At 50.9% G+C, this 17,601-nt stretch overlaps 6 protein-coding genes across 6 annotated transcripts; 3 read left to right on the top strand and 3 right to left on the bottom strand.

The window, feature by feature from the left end:
• Nucleotides 1-665: 665 nt before the first annotated feature.
• PFICI_14154 (putative catabolite repression protein creC) lies at nucleotides 666-2,790 on the bottom strand (the record flags this gene model as incomplete). The annotated part of the gene is made up of 6 exons (XM_007842735.1): nucleotides 666-712; nucleotides 778-1,042; nucleotides 1,103-1,388; nucleotides 1,445-1,803; nucleotides 1,861-2,713; nucleotides 2,786-2,790. The coding sequence occupies 6 exons, from the start codon at nucleotides 2,788-2,790 to the stop codon at nucleotides 666-668; spliced, it is 1,815 nt and encodes a 604-aa protein (XP_007840926.1).
• Nucleotides 2,791-4,271: 1,481 nt separating this feature from the next.
• PFICI_14153 (Mitochondrial Rho GTPase 1) lies at nucleotides 4,272-6,238 on the top strand (the record flags this gene model as incomplete). Its single annotated transcript, XM_007842734.1, has 2 exons — nucleotides 4,272-4,281; nucleotides 4,365-6,238. The coding sequence occupies 2 exons, from the start codon at nucleotides 4,272-4,274 to the stop codon at nucleotides 6,236-6,238; spliced, it is 1,884 nt and encodes a 627-aa protein (XP_007840925.1).
• A 558-nt stretch (nucleotides 6,239-6,796) lies between these two features.
• On the bottom strand, nucleotides 6,797-8,167 carry PFICI_14152 (uncharacterized protein; the record flags this gene model as incomplete). The annotated part of the gene is made up of 2 exons (XM_007842733.1): nucleotides 6,797-7,009; nucleotides 7,085-8,167. 2 exons carry the CDS (start codon nucleotides 8,165-8,167, stop codon nucleotides 6,797-6,799), a joined length of 1,296 nt encoding a protein of 431 aa, XP_007840924.1.
• Nucleotides 8,168-9,070: 903 nt separating this feature from the next.
• Nucleotides 9,071-10,321, bottom strand: PFICI_14151 (uncharacterized protein; the record flags this gene model as incomplete). Its single annotated transcript, XM_007842732.1, has 1 exon — nucleotides 9,071-10,321. One exon carries the CDS (start codon nucleotides 10,319-10,321, stop codon nucleotides 9,071-9,073), a length of 1,251 nt encoding a protein of 416 aa, XP_007840923.1.
• A 3,278-nt stretch (nucleotides 10,322-13,599) lies between these two features.
• PFICI_14150 (uncharacterized protein) lies at nucleotides 13,600-14,237 on the top strand (the record flags this gene model as incomplete). The annotated part of the gene is made up of 2 exons (XM_007842731.1): nucleotides 13,600-13,927; nucleotides 14,071-14,237. 2 exons carry the CDS (start codon nucleotides 13,600-13,602, stop codon nucleotides 14,235-14,237), a joined length of 495 nt encoding a protein of 164 aa, XP_007840922.1.
• Nucleotides 14,238-15,752: 1,515 nt separating this feature from the next.
• Nucleotides 15,753-17,172, top strand: PFICI_14149 (Mitochondrial enolase superfamily member 1; the record flags this gene model as incomplete). The annotated part of the gene is made up of 2 exons (XM_007842730.1): nucleotides 15,753-15,908; nucleotides 15,976-17,172. The coding sequence occupies 2 exons, from the start codon at nucleotides 15,753-15,755 to the stop codon at nucleotides 17,170-17,172; spliced, it is 1,353 nt and encodes a 450-aa protein (XP_007840921.1).
• Between the last annotated feature and the right edge of the window lie 429 nt (nucleotides 17,173-17,601).

The raw sequence follows: 17,601 nt of genomic DNA, 5'->3' as shown, positions 1-17,601 counted from the left end.
CAAAACGGGCGGTGATGATGATCTCTGTCCTGATGACTAACCGAGTCCACAAATGGGCGTGCGGTCGTAATCCACGCGCATATAGGGCTGTGTGATCTTTAGTGCACTTACTGGGAGCATACCTAGCAGGTACTCGTTCCGTAAAAAGATGCCGCTCAGATCAATATTGACTCATGACATTCAAGCATTACATATCGTGACCAATACCGCGTGCCGCCCGGCACCAACCCAACGAGAAACACAATCAACAACATAATATGTGCCAAAACGGTGGTTGGGCCACACCCAAAAAAAATATAGTATTGTGCCTTTGGGTATTTGTTATGTCATCAGGCTCCGAAGCGCGGTGTTTCTGTACTAGGTTGTATCGTTCCACTTACCGCCGGGCCAAAGACGTTGCTTGGATAATAATACACTTATTTCTGAGAATTCACAGTGTACCGTCTCCTCTCCCTAGCTTCCACTTCCAAAAGGTTTGTGGTTTTATTACCATCCTCCCAATGAAAGCCTTCTATCATTAATCGGCTGAGCGAAGTTCGCTCCATTATCTCGAACCTCGATTCGCACAATTTCCTCTTCTTTAAACATACGCGATCCACAAGGGATGAGCGAATGTCGAGCAATAAAATGGTTGCGTCGTTCCAAGATACAGTCACATCCCCTTCTCAGGATCCGGTGTTGTCAGAAGGCCTAGTCCAAGTTCGAACATGACCTATCGCAGTTGTCAGTAAGCACTTTCGCTTTTGTGATACAATGCAAGACTGTTGGGTTGCCTACCAGTCTTGGAGCTGGTCAATATAGCATCCGCAGTAAAAGTCAGCCAGCAAAGAGGGTCCTTATCCGCTTTCTTTGTGAGCACTGGGGGAAGGATTGGAACGCGACCCCTTGGTTCGACAGTGTGGTTGATGGCGCCGTCTTCCTCATCACCGTCTCCTGTCAACGCTGAGTTGGATCTCAGCCTAGATACCGAGGTGCCTTGAGTATCAGCACGGTGCAAACCGGTGACGCGGGACGAGATGGAATTTCGTTGTCTGACGGAAGTCTGGGGTATGTCATATCAGCACCATGTTCAAAGAAAGAAGATTGAGTTCAAAAGACTCACAGCCTTGGGAGTGTGCAACATTCCCACGTTGAAATCCCACAGGCACAGTTTGCAGTCCTCGCCAACACTGCCAAAGCGGTAATTTCTCTCGTCGCATCTCCATGGGTCAAAAGCCACTGATGTAACCCACGAACCGTGGCCTTGGCATCGTGCTATGATTGAACCATCCGAGGGACACCAGATGGATATCAAATCGTCTTGGCCGCCCGTCAAGACGTATTTTCCATCAGGCGACCAGCAAACACAGATGAAACCGCCGTAATATGCTGGGAACAAGCTCAAAAGCCTAGTACAAAATGTCAGATACGAGGCCAAAGGGTACAAACGTCACGGTCTACTTACTTTTCATCCAGATAGTCGATGATGCGAAGTGTTCCGTCCTCTTGTACTACTGCCAGATGTCTGTTATCTGGCGAGAAGGAGTATGCGTTGATCCGCTGGTGAGAAAGTTTCCAGACGGCGACAGGATTGACCTTTTGATTCTTGGAATGTACCGACTTCTGGACTTGCATACGCTTGGAGAACTCGACCCGGGTTTCACCTTCTACCTCAGGTGACTGCTCTTCCTCTGGATTGAAGTTGGCATCTTCTTTCTCTTTGTCATATACTACTAATGACCCATCCATATGTGCTGCGAGAAACAAGTTCTCGGCACCTGGAATCCACCGAATCTGAGATACGGGCGTCTTGTTTATCACACCCTATAATATGAGGCATGTCAGCAACGAATCTCGGGAGAGCGAACCACAGTATCCTACATTCTTGTTCAGTCTGGTGTATCTTTGTGATATGGGCTCCCACCAGATGATTTCTCCTGTCGAGAAACCCATGATAACGTCCAAGTGTCCGGTTGCCTTGGTGACCTGGTTCACGTCATGACTAAGGCAATGTGCTTTGGTGAACAAGATCTTTGTCAGGTAGTCTGATTTCGAGGGCGATGACAAATCTAGCCATTGAAATGCACGATTAATGTTGGCGAATGCAAAAACGCCGTCAATTGATCTTTCCTGCAGCTTCTTGGAAAGAGTCTCATTGATGATGACGCGTGAGATAAACGACGAGTTACTCTTAGTCATGTTGTTCTTGGGCTTTCGCCTCTTATTCAGGTCCTTTGTTTTCTCAGGCGCAAGTAGAGTGTTACCTTCTCCGAAAGCCGGCGCCGATACTGCATTCAGTGACGCCGGTGCGTCGCTCAGCGATGTTCCTCGGCCTTCGCCATCGCTGCTTAGCTTGGCATCATTCGAGTATCGTCCTTCGCTCGGGTGCTCAGCAATGCTGGTGGATAGGGCGCTTGCTGAAGGATGGCGGAAAAAGGTCGGCGGCGGAGCCTTTGTCTCAAGACTGATCAGTGATATACGTGTTCCAGCTGTCGCTGGCTGCGGTGTGGTGGCCAATGGGTTCGGGTTCACGATGGGCGCTTCGGAGGGATGCGGCGGTGGTGTCGCAAGGTGGAGATCTTCCTTCAGCACATAGGTACCCTCGCCAGCTTGGAAAGAGTCTTCGGGTGTGGAGAGTACATTGTTCGTCTCTATCATGGGGGTCGCATGACCAGCAGCAATGGCGGCATTGTAGGCCGCCTGTGTTGGGTAGCGCGGCGGAGGTGGAAGAACGCTGGGTTTGTCTTTGTCAATGACTGTTGCTGGTTGCGGCGTGGAGTCACGGGTGTATCCTTGATTGACTTACAACATGATGAGGAAAGGTGCTCTAATCCAATGAGTAATCTGTAAGGAAAACAAGGCCCAATCAGTTGTGGTAGATATCCAAACCACTATGTTCTTGGACCACACGACAATGTTGATTAGATCAGACCTCGGCCATTGAGGAGCGCGAGTGGAACGTGGGGCCGATCTGATGTAGGTACTCGGTACTGTCTAGTGTTGCGAATCTACCTTGTCAGTATGAGGCGTTCGGCGACTTGATCAATTGCAGTCGCAAATGGCGTTGTGTAGTGAAGAAGCGAGTGCCCAAGAAGCGGAGGATGATGAGGAGAAGGAGCAGAAGGCGGAGGCATTTGCGACAAGTAGAAGAAAGCGAAGCCCTTGCAATACGACAAGGTCAAGGTCCAGGTCCGGGAAGGCTGATGTTGAAAGGTCCCTGCTTTCTCTTCCCGTGGTTCACCAGACGAGTCCAGCACGCGGGTGTCCTGGGATTCGCCGGGATGCACCAATGATAATGGATCTGAACAGGGGTGAATGCAGCAGCTTGAAGTGCTTGGGAACTGCTGAGTGTGGGGTATGACGAGGGGAGCTCTGGGAAAGTTGGGGCAGGTGTCCGGGCTCTCGGTGCTGTAGCCGACACTACTTGCACCATCCTGTTATGTGATTAGGTACAGCAAGATTGCAATTGATGCACTGCATTTAAACAACAACCCTTGTGCATGAGACAATGTAAATAGATTGATCAAGCAATAAGATGTCCGCTATAGTTTGCGGGACTTTGTGGGGAGATCTACAGCTGTCATTATTCCTGGTGAATCTGGATCTAGAGTCAAATCAACATGGATCAGTGAAGGAAGTGATGGGATATTAGATACCCTATGGATGGTGTTGCCTTTTTTCTTTTTACTCTTGCTCCATCTTTCCTTAATCTGCCTGGTCTGTTGTAATCAAGAAGAAGAAGAAAAAACTGGACGTCCTAAAAAGACCGGCAAGAAAAAAAAAAAAAAGAAGAAGAAGCCAATATTGGCTCCCCAATAGCTCCAATGCAAGAAGCGGGAACCTCAGAAAGGCAATAGATCAATGGACGGTAAAGCTGCTGATGATGAGCAGAGAACCCACTGTTTTTGGAGCGGGATTCCACCCTTTGGGCACCTTTTCTTGCGCGCCGACACCCAGACAGGCCAGAAAGCTGCCCTATCTCTCCAAAAACTACAGCAAAGAGAGCATCACCAGCCAATGAAATACACATTATACCCGCAAAGCTAAACCCATTCTTTCGACAAGCATACCGCGCGTATTTTTATTTTCTCTCTCTTCTCTTGTCGTCTTCTCTGTCTGCTATCAGTGTCTGCATTTGCGATATATAAGACCACCTGCAGCTGTGCACCAACCGTTGGGGCTCTCCCGTCTTGCTGCCACGAACTTGCGCAAGCTTGCTGCTGCTGGCCGGTCCTGGGATGGCACCGTGGTAGGTCTGGTTTCATACAACGACCACCCAAACCTTTGCCAGCATGACTACCGGTACGTCTCTGCGAGCTTTTCCTCGTTCAGTCTTTCACGTCGCTCGTCTTGGGAAAATCCGACTGACACATTCTCGCGAAAAGTCCGCATTTGCGTCTGCGGAGACGAGGGAACTGGCAAATCCAGCCTCATTGCCTCCCTCGTCAAGGACGTCTTTGTGAGCAACAAGATCCAGTCCGTCCTTCCTCAGATCACGATCCCGCCGAGCATAACCACGCCCGAAAATGTCACCACCACCATTGTCGACACCTCGGCCCGACCGCAAGATCGCACCGTGCTGCGCAAGGAGATCCGCAAGTGCAACGTCATCCTGCTAGTATACAGCGACCACTACAGCTTTGAACGAGTGGCATTATTCTGGATGCCCTACTTTCGCTCGCTTGGCGTCAACGTGCCTGTGGTGGTGTGCGCCAACAAGTCAGATCTGGTCCGCGACAGCAGCACTCCACAGGTTGTAGAGGAGGAGATGCTCCCAGTCATGACCGAATTCCGCGAGATCGACTCGTGCATTCGTGCCAGCGCCAGGGAACACAGTAATGTAAATGAGACCTTCTTCCTATGCCAGAAGGCCGTCACGCATCCTATTGCACCGCTTTACGACCATAAGGAAGGAGACCTGAAGCCAGCCTGCGTGTCCGCACTGAGAAGGATATTCTATCTGTGTGACAAGGACCAGGACGGCTATCTGAACGACGACGAAATGCACAAATTCCAGGTCAAGTGCTTCAACAGGCCACTTGCGCCGGAGGATCTAGATAACATCAAGTTATCTCTGTCCAAGTCGATTCCGAGATACAGCACCGAAAATGGCATAGATATGAGAGGGTTCTTGCAGCTCAACAAGTTTTATGCTGAGAAGGGCAGGCATGAGACTATTTGGGTGATTCTGCGAAAGTACCACTACACGGACAGTCTGAGCTTGGAGGACAGCTTTATTCATCCCAAGTTTGAGGTGCCAGAGTATGCGTCAGCAGAACTCAGTCCAGCTGGCTATCGTTTCTTCGTCGACCTCTTCCTGCTATTTGACAAGGACAACGATGGCGGACTCAACGACCATGAGCTCAATGCTCTATTTGCTCCAACCCCGGGCTTGCCGCAATCCTGGATCGAGTCGTCTTTCCCCTCTTCAACAGTCCGCAACGAGGCTGGACACGTCACATTGCAAGGATGGCTCGCTCAGTGGAGCATGACGACCTTCCAAGAACCCAAAACTACCATCGAGTACCTGGCATACCTTGGATTTGAGCCGTTTGGCGCCAGAGATACTTTGACTTCGGCTCTCAAGGTTACAAAGGCGCGCAAGAGGAGAAATCGACCCGGTCGAGTCGAACGAAACGTGGTGCTATGTTACGTCCTTGGAGCTGCCAGTGCTGGCAAATCTTCTTTGCTTGACTCCTTTTTGAACAGACCTTTCGACAGCTTGTACCATCCGACAATCAAGCCACGAAGGGCAGTGAACAGTGTCGAGCTTCCAGGTGGAAAGCAGTGCTACCTCATTCTCGAGGAGCTTGGCGAGCTTGAGCCGGCCATTTTGGAAAACCAGGCCAAGCTTGACGCATGCGACCTAATCTGCTATGCCTATGACTCGTCGGATCCAGATTCCTTTTCGCATATTGTCGATCTTCGGCAACGATTCCCGCAGCTAGATGAGCTCCCGGCCATTTACACTGCACTGAAAGCCGACAGAGACAAGGCAACACAGCGCAGCGAGCTCCAGCCGGACCAATACACGTCGAGCTTCATGATGAGTTCGCCATTACACGTCAGCGTTACTTGGAACAGTATCAGTGAATTCTTCGTGGCGCTTGCTGAGGCTGCTACGAACCCTAGCACTGGATTTCCCAAGAACGAAGAGCCACCACCCGACAGATCAAGTTACTACATTGCTGGTGGAGCCGTCTTGTGTGCCGGCGTGGCGGCGTTCATGATTTGGCGTCGATCCACGAATGCTGCTTAGCAGGTAGTGAGCGCCCTGATCGGTAGCCTCTGACTGTCGCCTTTTTCGCTTGCCACAGATACACAAACCTCCACTCTTCTTCATTCGAGCAACAATTGCAGGTCCTAATTTTGTTATAATGTTGGCATTTTCCGGAGCTGGGTCGTTTCTATTATTTCTTTCCTCATTCGAGATAGAGAGATCCGGAGTGCAAATTGGTGTTTTCCTGCCTTCTGATACCCACCTCCCATTCTGCTCTCACGGACGATCCCCATATATATAGGCACCATGAGACGAGATGCACATGAATATGCACAATAGTGTAGAATCTAATTTCAAGCAAACAGTACACACTTATTCCTCGATCTTGATTTGTGATTGCCATTTTGTGATCATATCTGTGGTATTCGCGACGTATATACCACCAATAATCGAAGTCCGTCATGCTTTCCCCTATCCGTGGAGCATATAACAACCAGGTTACAAGTAGCAGCCAGAATCTATCCTTTCTTTCCTAGTGTAGGCAGTGCTGTTGCTTCTAAAAAATGTATCGAGGATCCCAGCGGGGTCTTGTATCTGCTAGTCCTCTTCCTCTTCATCATGCTCGGCATTCACTGTGCCACGATTTCTGGGCTCCTTCTTAATGTTCCGATGTGAAGTGACACGCATACTAAGGTCGTGCTCTTCTACTTGATCGTCCTCATCATCGTCATCGTCGACATCTTGTCTCTGTGCGCGCTTGATTTGGCGGAGCATGAACTGATCTAAACTGAAATCACGAATTGACACCTCCTATTATTTTTTTCGTGGGGGTTTAGTATCGACTGAATATGGAAACGGGGTGACGATGGAGACAAAGTAACATACCTGGTTACAACCCGTCTGGGGACACCTTGCCTTGCGTCCAGCGTGACTTTTGAGAAACTCTTGAATAGCCTTCTTCTCAAACGTGTGATTGCACTTGGCGCTCGTGTATGGCTCTTGCATCATGACCATGCTGAGGGGACATCGGAGGTCCTTCTTTTCGCGCGCGAGGATAAGGTCATCATCCTCTTCCTCTTCGTCGCCATCTTCCTCGCCGTCATTGTGGCGCGACGAAAACCACTTGGAAGCGTCGGGCAGCGCTTTACCATCCCGGTGTGCGGCATCATGCCACAGCTTCTTGAACTGAATGTAGTCATTGTTCAGGCCGTAGCGCTGGTACAAGCTCTTGCCCTCATAGTCGGCGTGGAGCTGAGCCTTGTTGTCGTGAAGGCGCTTGAGGGGGCCCTTGAATGGTTCTGCCCTCTCCTCCTCCTCCTCGGGCTCCTCCTCGTCATCATCTCCCACGTCTTGCCCGCTCTCGATCTGCCGCTCTCGCTGCTGTTGTCGCCAGTTTGCTCTCGCTTGTGCGGCTGCCGCCCGGTCCGCAGCACGTATACTCTCCTGCTCAACCTCCTGCACCGTATTCGCTGAAGCAGTCCGGGAATCCTCCATCTCCACCATCCAATCAATAACCTCGCGCACGCCCTCGTCGCATCGCTTCGTCAATTCGGGGACCTCCTTCTTGAGCAAATCAACAGCAGCGCGGAGCGCCCTCGTCTCATCATCCTCCTCCTCTTCGTCCTCGTCGTCGGCAGCGCGCTCGCGACGTCTCTCGAGGTGCCGCGCCAGCACCTGCTTGCGCTCCGTGAACCGGTCATTGACCTCGGCGACGCTCTCGCCGAGCAGACGGACGCTCTTTTCCAGCTCGGCGCCGTACTTGCGCGCCTCGGTCGTGTTCTTGGAGAGCTCGGCGAGGGCCTGGCGACCGCGGGCGTCGAGGGCAAACGAGGGCGGCTCGTACGTGGGCATTTCCTGACCTTGTTGTTGTCGTTGCCGCTGGTTACTCGAGGGTCCCCGGCCGGTTCCTGGCCTCGAGCTTCCGTGGCGCGAGCTCCCGTGTGCATTGGAGAGGAGTCGTCGAGACATTGTCGCTTGTTGCTAACCTAGCTTGCCCTCCAAGAGGTTGCTGCTTTCGTTCTCGGCCGAAATAATTGCTTGTCTTGTGGGCAATGAAGCTGTTTCCGTAAATAAAATGAACGAGCAGATGTATCTGAGTCAGTGCGTCTGAAGCGCTGCTGCTGGACTGTGCCAAAGACCTGAAGGTCGTCGGTCATTATATTTTTTGGAAACGGTTTCGGGCTCTTTACGCGTGGAGAAGACGCGACTGCCAAGGTTGTGTTTAAGAGGCCGTGTGGGTTAGGCTGGTGCTGGGCCCAATCGCACTGTCTGATTGAATACAGCAAGGTGCATTAGGTATGTAGGTATTGGGGGGTCATGGCGGGGTGCTGAGGAAGATACCGAAAGTAGGTGCATGCTACTTACTGGATAAGGTTCTCGTATAAACGTCCACTAGCCAATCCTGTGCAGTGAGAGGTTTGCATCCGGCATCAACCCGGTGCTGGAAGTGATCGACATTGGATCAGGGTCCAATCATGGTCTGAATTGATATTATTGAACGTACTTGTTAAGTCTCTCTTGTCTTATTTTCCAGGTTGGTGTTGTAGGAAAAGATAAGCATTGACGAAGCTCCTAATGCATCTGCTCACGTACCCTTCGAGAATAGCATTGATAGATAATATACGAGCTAGACTTGTCATTGGTATGCAGTGTTATAAAGAGCAAAATTGATCAAACATAATTGAATTGAATTCTTTGGTTGATTAGGTATTCATAATATCTTCAAATGTCTTTCCATGTCCATAAATCGTTGTCCCATTGCAGCATTAGCTGTATCCCACAATATTTTCCGTGATTTACCAAACGCCAGAAAAGCCCACGCCTCTCTGACCATAAGTCTAAGAAAAGATAAAATTGATATCGTGGTCGCACTTATTCTCCGTAGTCACTCTCGCTGTGGCGTCCGTCGTCCCCCGTCAGATTGTCATGGATCGTGTGGAGTGTTTGCAGCCACATGCCAAACATGGATTGCACTGATTGTGTGTGTTCTGCGCCCAGCCCCATGTTGTCGACTTTTTCCTTGAGCTTCTCGTACGCCTCGATCATGAGCCAAACCTGTAATGACGAGGTTTCTCCACTTGGCCTCATGGCGTTGCTGCCGAATGCCGTGGACAACTCCTTGGTCAAGAGGTCGGATATAATCTGAACCGTGGGGTTCTCGGGGAGCAACGAGGCCACGGATTGACCATGGCTCGGAGACACTGTTATTACTTCGGCCACCTGGTTTCGAGGAGAGGGAGGATCCGTCAACAGCGATACGGGCTTGAAATAAATGGCATCCTCCTCGAACCCAACCAAGGTGCCATCTGAAGCAGTCGGCGAGCCCGTGTCCTGCTTGTACGACTGTGACAGGCTAATCACTGTCTTTACAGGGCCATCCGCGGGAACCTCCCACGCCCGCGTCCCAAGGTCAGAGGGTAGTTCCTGGAACTCTTGAAACGGCGTCATAAACCTCTCCTCCACATCAGACGGCGTCTCTACCAGGGCTCTGTACGACTCTGCAATGTGCTCAATGCTCGTGGCATCTTGCATTGAGGCCGGGTCGCGCGTGGCGGCGGCCGACTCTTCGAGCTGGCCAATGCGAGTGACGGGCGTTTTGGCCTTTCGCCTGGACGTTGACGCAGATGCGGCCGACGAGTGGCTGTCGGGTGAATAAAGACCATCAGTCGACGCCGTCTCTGACAGATTCCGGGGCAGCTCATTGGTCACATTCAAATGTGCAAACTCGGGCACGATGTTGGTGACTGGGGTGGTGGAGTGCTGCTTCTCTTGAATGTGCGGTTGAGGCACAAACTCGACGTCCTTGGCTACATATCTGCTAGTCCGTAGATAATCGTTCCATTTGGGATCAGATAGATCAATTGGCAGGGGTGAGGAGCCATTGGCTGCCTGTGATGTCCCTTTGGTAGAGTCGTTTCGCTTTGTGAATGCTGACCATCGGAACCCTCGAGACTCTGACGTCTTGGCGTTGCTGGTGATGGAGTTTGCATATGATACACTATTCCGCTTGTTGTTGTTGTTATTGTTGGGAATCTTTTGCAGCTTCCGCCTGAGTTTCTTGCCCTCGGGTTTTGGAGCCGTCTGCAGCGCCTCTAGCGCCACAGGTGATCTATATCGGTCCATGTTGTCAAAGAAGTGTGAAGAGAACCAAAGTATGAGTGATCAGGTGGGCAGGCAGTAGGTGGGTATATAATGCGGCACCACGATCTGTTGAGCCGCAAGCAGGCAGCGCAAAAGCCGCCAGGCAGGACTAAGTAGTAGTCACTATAGGTAAGAATCTAGTAAGTAGTATTATGGCGGTCTGGGTATATGGGTACCATGTGATGGCGTTTCGAAGCTCTTGAGAAGATCGGAATTGTACCAAATACACACAATAAAGAAGAAGAAGATGATGATGACGTTGAGGGAACAGAAAAAATGTATCGCGACGAACAGTCACGGTGTAGTCAAAGCCAATGCGAAAACAGGATTGATATTTCGCAAGTCGACATGGGGCACACCTACACGTCGGGAAGGGTGGGTGTGGTGGCTCCCCAGTACATAATGTATAAACTACAATCTATGGGTTCGACCTATGGGGGGGATCCCCCCTCAGCAGATACTGTGCCCATCCATGTTATGGAGGAGGCTTGATGACATGGCTGCACGAGCTAGCGATTAAACTGTGGTCATCCTTGAATTGCCGTACGAATTCCCATGCGTGGCCGTCGCCGCCGCCCCTCTAGAAAGAGACCAAAGAAAAGAAAAAAGATACAGAAAAAAGCCGCCTTTGCCTCCCGACTGGATGCCTTGATGGAATAGAAAACCGACGAAGGCAAACCTTGAGGTGTTAGTCTGCAATGCTAATGTATGTTGCCGAAGCTTTGGGGCGGCTGGTTTGCAGAATGCAATCCAAGCAGCACGAGTAGTAGGTAAAAGATGGAGAGAAAATGGACGGGGTGGAACGAAAGTAGCCAGCCAACCGTACCTAGTTGGTGGCCACGCCCCGAGCGCATCCGGGACTCGGAAGGTTGGACGGACGGATTGACTGATAACATTGAGATAAAATTGGTAGATCGGCTATGTGTAACTTGTGCTTATTACCTACCTACTACCTCCTACCTTACATATGCATTTCATTTGTTACATGTAGAATCTGTATTACAAGATGAAAGAATCAATCGTCCACAAAAGCCTATAGGTTGACATGTATAACACATTGTATTAGTCGGAGAGACGGTCTATATTCAAACTCGTCTCGTGTCTCACTGTATTACTTTTGTCGAAAAATTTTCAGTCTTTGTTTGTTTTGCTCTCGTCGTTGGGCAGCAGATAATATGGGATCTTCCTGCCTGCCTACACACCGGGGCGGGGCCTGGGGGGTCCTGCCTGTGTGTTGGTCGGTGGGATCGTGCATTTGCATATCTGCTTGCATTTTGCCCAACCCCAACAGCAAGCTGCAAGTTGGCAAGCAGCAACAGGAATTAGAAAAAAAGTGAAATATTCGCAGGCAGACAGACGGACAGACAGAACAAAGAACAGTATCTACGTATCCAAAATGTCTGTCCATCCACACACCCATCCCTCGGTTTTCTCTTCCGCTTGATCCAATCAATGCTCTGCCCTAGATACCAGGCTGCAGATCGTACAAGCAGGGGGCCCTGGAATACAACCCTTGATGATGAGCTGAGTAGAGAGCACGCACTTGCGCACCCTGCTTCTTCCAAGGTGGGAATTCTTGGAGCTGATGTCATATTATTTTGTTGTGCGACTCGTATTCAACCAAGTCCAAGGGCCTCCTCGCTTCGGTTCGTCGTGCAATCGTGAAGGAAAAGAAGCCTTGAACCAAGGTTTTTTTTTCCCCTCTCTCCTCGCTCGTCTGCTTGTTCCTGCGTTGGTCACAGTCTCCGTAACCTATTTGCACTAGAAGACAAGACGAACAACTGGCTAATGCTTCCTCCGTCGTACCATTTGCTACATGTGCTCGTCAACAACTGGCCAATGTGAATGTCTGATCCATTAAAAGGGAGGTTACCGAACTTTTTGCAGTAAGCCCACTCCGGTATAATGGGCCACTTTACAGTTGGCTAAAAGGGCTGCTAGGCTGGATCTACACTACAGAACATACATGCTCTCCATACAGCCAGCACCACATTGTGGCGACGGAAATATCGCATTCATTTCGTCGAGAACGAAACAGTATCGATCTTCTGGTCCAGTATGAAGTCTATGCAAGGCGGTGTCCGGATTTTCCTCCTGGCTGCTTCTTCTTTTCCTTCGAGATCATCCCTATGCCCCTCCCCGAGCTCCCCTCCCCCCCATTGGGGGCCAAGGGGGCCTTAATTCTTGCCCAGAACCACAATAGGCACTGTCTAGGTGGTATGAATGTAGCCTATTATGCACGGGACTAACTTACACGTGCATATCCGCCGACATACACGATCATCACCATGCTTACCCAGCCCTCCACCACGCTTTTGGATACTGGGCTCCGTGACCAAAGACCCAGCTCACCGCCAGCTCTAAGCTTATATGTACATACCACCGCTTGCTCAACATATGACCAAGAGATATGCGGTCACTTCCGCAAAAGAATAAAGTCCTTTGAGTGCTGGGAAAGCCCTGTCTTGGCTAATGTATGCAGCCGCGGATGAGTGGCGAGCACGCAGATAGACAGTAAAGTGACCAGACAAAAACTCCCGCCGCCCGTTAAACGAGTCGGTCCGGACAAAACGCCGCTGCACTGCGGCTTTCGCCGTATTCTCTCGCCGGAACATGCACTACATGATCTTGGCAAAACCATGATCCGGCCACCACCCATGAGTGAGTGGCAAACTTACTTGCCGGCCAGTGATGACCTACACCCTACGATATTTCCATTATTTGATCCTATTCTGTGCTAGAGTATTCAAACACGATTGAAATAAATGAAATCAACTATTTATACAATGTCTCGCCTTTTTTATTTTTGTGGTCAATTTTTTTTCCTCATTCCTTGCCCGGGTAATATGAACAAGTATACTATGCATTTCGTCTGGCCCAGAAATGTACTGAAAAAGCCGGATACATCTAATTGGCCAGTCAATGGTATTCTCAATATGGTCAAGTCGATATATGTTATATAGGAAGTCGTATGATTCTCCAAAGACTGATTCCATCTCCACAAAAAGTGCCGTCTTCTCCATCATGACCTTTTCTAGTGCCGGCTGTGTAATCACAGTTGACATGCATCCAGCGCGCGTAAGCTTCTAAAAAGAGGACATGTTAGTGCCATGGCTTTCAATCCTTCTTGCTCCACGCAGATCCGTGATTGTCCGTTGGCGCCGCCTATATGTACACGTAGAACTGGACTACATCAAACCACTATTCAGAACAAACCGCAATCATTTCTCAAATCGACAGTAAACTTGAGAGAAGCGACAATGGCATCCAGAGCCTTTTTTGATCCAATGACGCTCCTCAGAGCAGCCCCTGTGATCTCTTCCACCGCCGCGCTGTGTTACTCCTTTGATCAGTACAACTTTCTCACCAACTTCCTGAGACCGATTCACGGCGACTATTTCAATGAGTCTGTGCCCTCGTACTTTGCTAGCTTCTTCCCCGCGGGATTGCCTCAGATCCTCTTGTTCTATGGCATCAGCATCGGCACCGGCATGGCCAACGTCTCCAGTCAACCCAACGACGCGTGGCGATGGTATGCGGCTGGGACGGCTCTAGCAGTTGGGCATTTTGCATTCGTGCCCAAGATTAGTATGTCTATATCAATCCGTCTCCAGCATTCTTATTTCACCTCCTCTTGGCGTATTCACTCAAAAGATGGTCGAGCTCTTCTTTTATTTTATTTTTTCCACTTGGGTGAGGGCAACAAAAATGCTGACGCTTCTCTGTCATAGTGTGGGCCGTATCAGCCTTGTTTGAGGAGTTCGAGGACCCAAAGGGCCAGGGCAACCGGAAGCTTAAACGGTGGCTCGACATTCACGCCGTCCGCTCCTTTGTTGTTGACCTACCTGCGTGGGTCTGCTTTTCTGTCGCCGCTCTGGCGTCTTTGCAGACTGTATGAGATGGTATTCTCTCAGGGCTGGGCAAAGTTGATATTGTTCTGTATGATATAATGTAGGATATCAAAAAGCCAATTGCTACTGGCTTGTTGCTGGTTGCGGGCTGCTGGGGTGTTGGACAATCGTCATAATGTGCAGGCCGTTGGGCATGCCGGCTTTCAATGATCCCAAAGTGACGATCAAATCGCTCAAAGACCAAGGGAAGAGACAGAGAAAGACTGCTGGAATATGCGTACAGCGTTGGTCGCTTGTGTTTGGGTGTGGGAAAAACGTTCAGGGCAAAGATCGGAAGCTTTGTAACCGCTAAATTCTACGTTCAGTTCTTCGATATCAAGCGGTCTTGCTGTGATTTTACGGAATCAAGTCTTCTTCTTAGCATGGTATCCACTCATATTTATACCAGATGGCGTGAAAGCAGAACATAGACCGCCTATCGATGATTTCCCATTCCCATGATCTATTCAAGGAAAAGACCATATCTGAACTTTTCAACACGGAAATAAATAGAATGGGCCTGATATCATGTTGGCAACAGCTCAAGTGGGAGTCTACGGCGGGATACAATGCCTGATGTTCCTCAGAACCCAATCCCAACTTGCTTTTCAGATCTGCTGCTGCGTAATTGGTTGCAAATATACCTATAGTATGCTCAATTTAAGATCCACTCTTTGGTATCCAAGAGGCCGCCGAGCTGAAAATAAGTAGTGTCTACTAACTCGGCACGTATTAATTCGTAGATACGGCTAGCAAAGTCACCTAGCCAACAACATTGAACTGCTACCACCAGGTCGATGAATAGTAACGCGCAACTATATTTGGGTGAAGAATGGGTAAAGATCCTCCATGGCATCCATCGTCATGTACAACCTGATTCAACTACAGTCATACTGCCATTGATTAGTAGAAAACAAGAACGACTCCATTCTCCCCCATGGGCTCACCCCACGATCGATTTCAGGTGCGCGCGACTTCGGCCCAGGCCCGTCTAGAGGGTATTATTCACCCCAGGTAGCCCCCCGTCTATAGCCGGCCAAGTGGACCTCTCTCAGTGCGATTTCTAGGTGAAATGGACAATACTCTTCCCGCAATTGGGAATTTTTCCACCAACCATGAACTGCCTCCGGTATCCCAACTGCAGGGTCCGCCGTAAACTTACCCCACGGATAATGCACTGCTCTCCTCTATGGTGGAAGACGTGCCCCTCAATTTGTATCATGCGTCACGAGGGGGTTTGAAAAGACACGGTCGAGACATTTTGTTATTTAATTCCCCGAACTGCAGCTTCGGTTTCCTCATATATATTGCGAGAGTTACCGTGAATCTGTGATTGCTGTTTCTTGGCTCTATTTTTTCTTATTCATCTATTTCCTTCGAGTATTATTTCTCTTTCAACTTGACCAAACGGGCTTTGCAATTGGCAAATTGTCATAGAAAAGTCGGCGATACAACTGCACAACGTGGAGCCTGTTGTCTTGCACATTCTACTTCTAGAGAAATAAAAACAGCAGAAAGAAAAGATGCCCGAGATTACCATCACTGGCTGGACTACCCGGGACGTGCGGTTTCCCACGTCCCTGGACAAGACTGGCTCTGATGCCATGAACGCTGCCGGCGACTATTCTTCTGCGTACTGTATTCTGCAGACGGACTCGGAGTTCAGTGGCCACGGCATGGTGAGTGAACAGAATTTCTCATAGCATGACATTGCCCTGTATGTTAAAAGCTAACATCGTATATCAGACCTTCACCATTGGCCGTGGTAATGACATTGTCTGCGCAGCCATCAACCACGTCGCGGACCGCATCAAGGGCCGCACCCTCTCCTCTCTGGTCGAGGACTGGGGCAAGACGTGGAGGCACCTGGTCAATGACAGCCAGCTGCGGTGGATTGGACCGGAAAAGGGCGTCATCCACCTTGCCCTCGGCGCCGTGGTCAACGCCATCTGGGACCTCTGGGCCAAGGTGCTCGGCAAGCCCGTTTGGCGGATCGTGGCCGACTTCACGCCCGAAGAGTTTGTGCGCTGCATCGACTTTCGCTACATTACCGACGCCGTCACCCCCGAGGAGGCTCTGGCCCTGCTCCGCGACGTCGAGGGCGGCAAGGAGGAGCGCATCCAGGACGCCCTGGCCAGCCGCGCCGTCCCCGCCTACACCACCAGCGCCGGCTGGCTCGGCTACGGCGAGGCCAAGATGAAGGCCCTGCTGTCCGAGACCCTGGCCCACGGCTACAAGTACTTCAAGATCAAGGTCGGCGGCAACCTCGAGCAGGACAAGCACCGCCTGGCCATTGCCCGCGACGTCATTGGCTACGACCGCGGCAACGTCCTCATGGTGGACGCCAACCAGGTCTGGAGCGTGCCCGAGGCCATTGCCTACATGAAGGAGCTCTCCGAGTTCAAGCCGTGGTTCATTGAGGAGCCCACGTCGCCCGACGACATCCTGGGCCACAAGGCCGTGCGCGAGGCCCTCAAGCCCTACGGCATCGGCGTCGCCACGGGCGAGATGTGCCAGAACCGCGTCGTCTTCAAGCAGCTCATTGTCTCGGGCGCCATTGACGTGTGCCAGATTGACGCCTGCCGCATGGGCGGCGTCAACGAGGTGCTGGCCGTGCTGCTCATGGCCAAAAAGTACGGCGTGCCCATTGTGCCGCACTCTGGCGGCGTCGGTCTGCCCGAGTACACGCAGCACCTGAGCACCATTGACTACGTCAGCGTCAGCGGCAAGCGCTCCGTCCTCGAGTACGTCGACCACCTGCACGAGCACTTTTTGCACCCTTCCGTCATCAAGGACGGCTACTACCAGACCCCCACCGAGCCCGGCTACAGCGTCGAGATGAAGGCTGAGAGCATGGACCGCTTCTCGTACCCCGGCGAGCAGGGCGTGAGTTGGTGGAAGAGCGATGAGGCCAAGCCCATCTTGGAGGGTGAGAAGTACTAGACGACAAATCTATAGAAGAACGTCGCGCAGTGCCCAACAACAGGGCAAGATAGAGGAGGTCGGGCGCCAATAAAAGGACAGCCCTTCCGCAGGGAAACGATGGCATCCTGTTAGTGGGACCTAGGCTATAGAGTTCGAGGTGCCCTATCCTAAAAAGGCAAGAAACATTTGCATGAAGCTGCCGGTCAAAGCAGCTTTGGGGGTTTGATCACCGGAGATCATTCCGGGAGGAAACGATGGCATCTCCTACGACGATCTCGAAGGGAAATCGTCGTCCACTATATATCTAGGGTAGATACTCTAGAGTCACACTCTTGAGTAAGTTCATCTAGAACTTGCCAAGAGGCATGAGGGCTCTGGATGAAGAATTCCAGTGCGCGGGGAAACGATGGCATCCCGTATGGAGTGCAATACTCCATCCGAACCAAG

This window comes from Pestalotiopsis fici, assembly GCF_000516985.1.
Source record: "Pestalotiopsis fici W106-1 unplaced genomic scaffold PFICI_Scf_12, whole genome shotgun sequence".
Taxonomy (NCBI): Eukaryota; Fungi; Ascomycota; class Sordariomycetes; order Amphisphaeriales; family Sporocadaceae; genus Pestalotiopsis; species Pestalotiopsis fici.
This window is presented reverse-complemented; position numbering and strand designations above follow the sequence as displayed.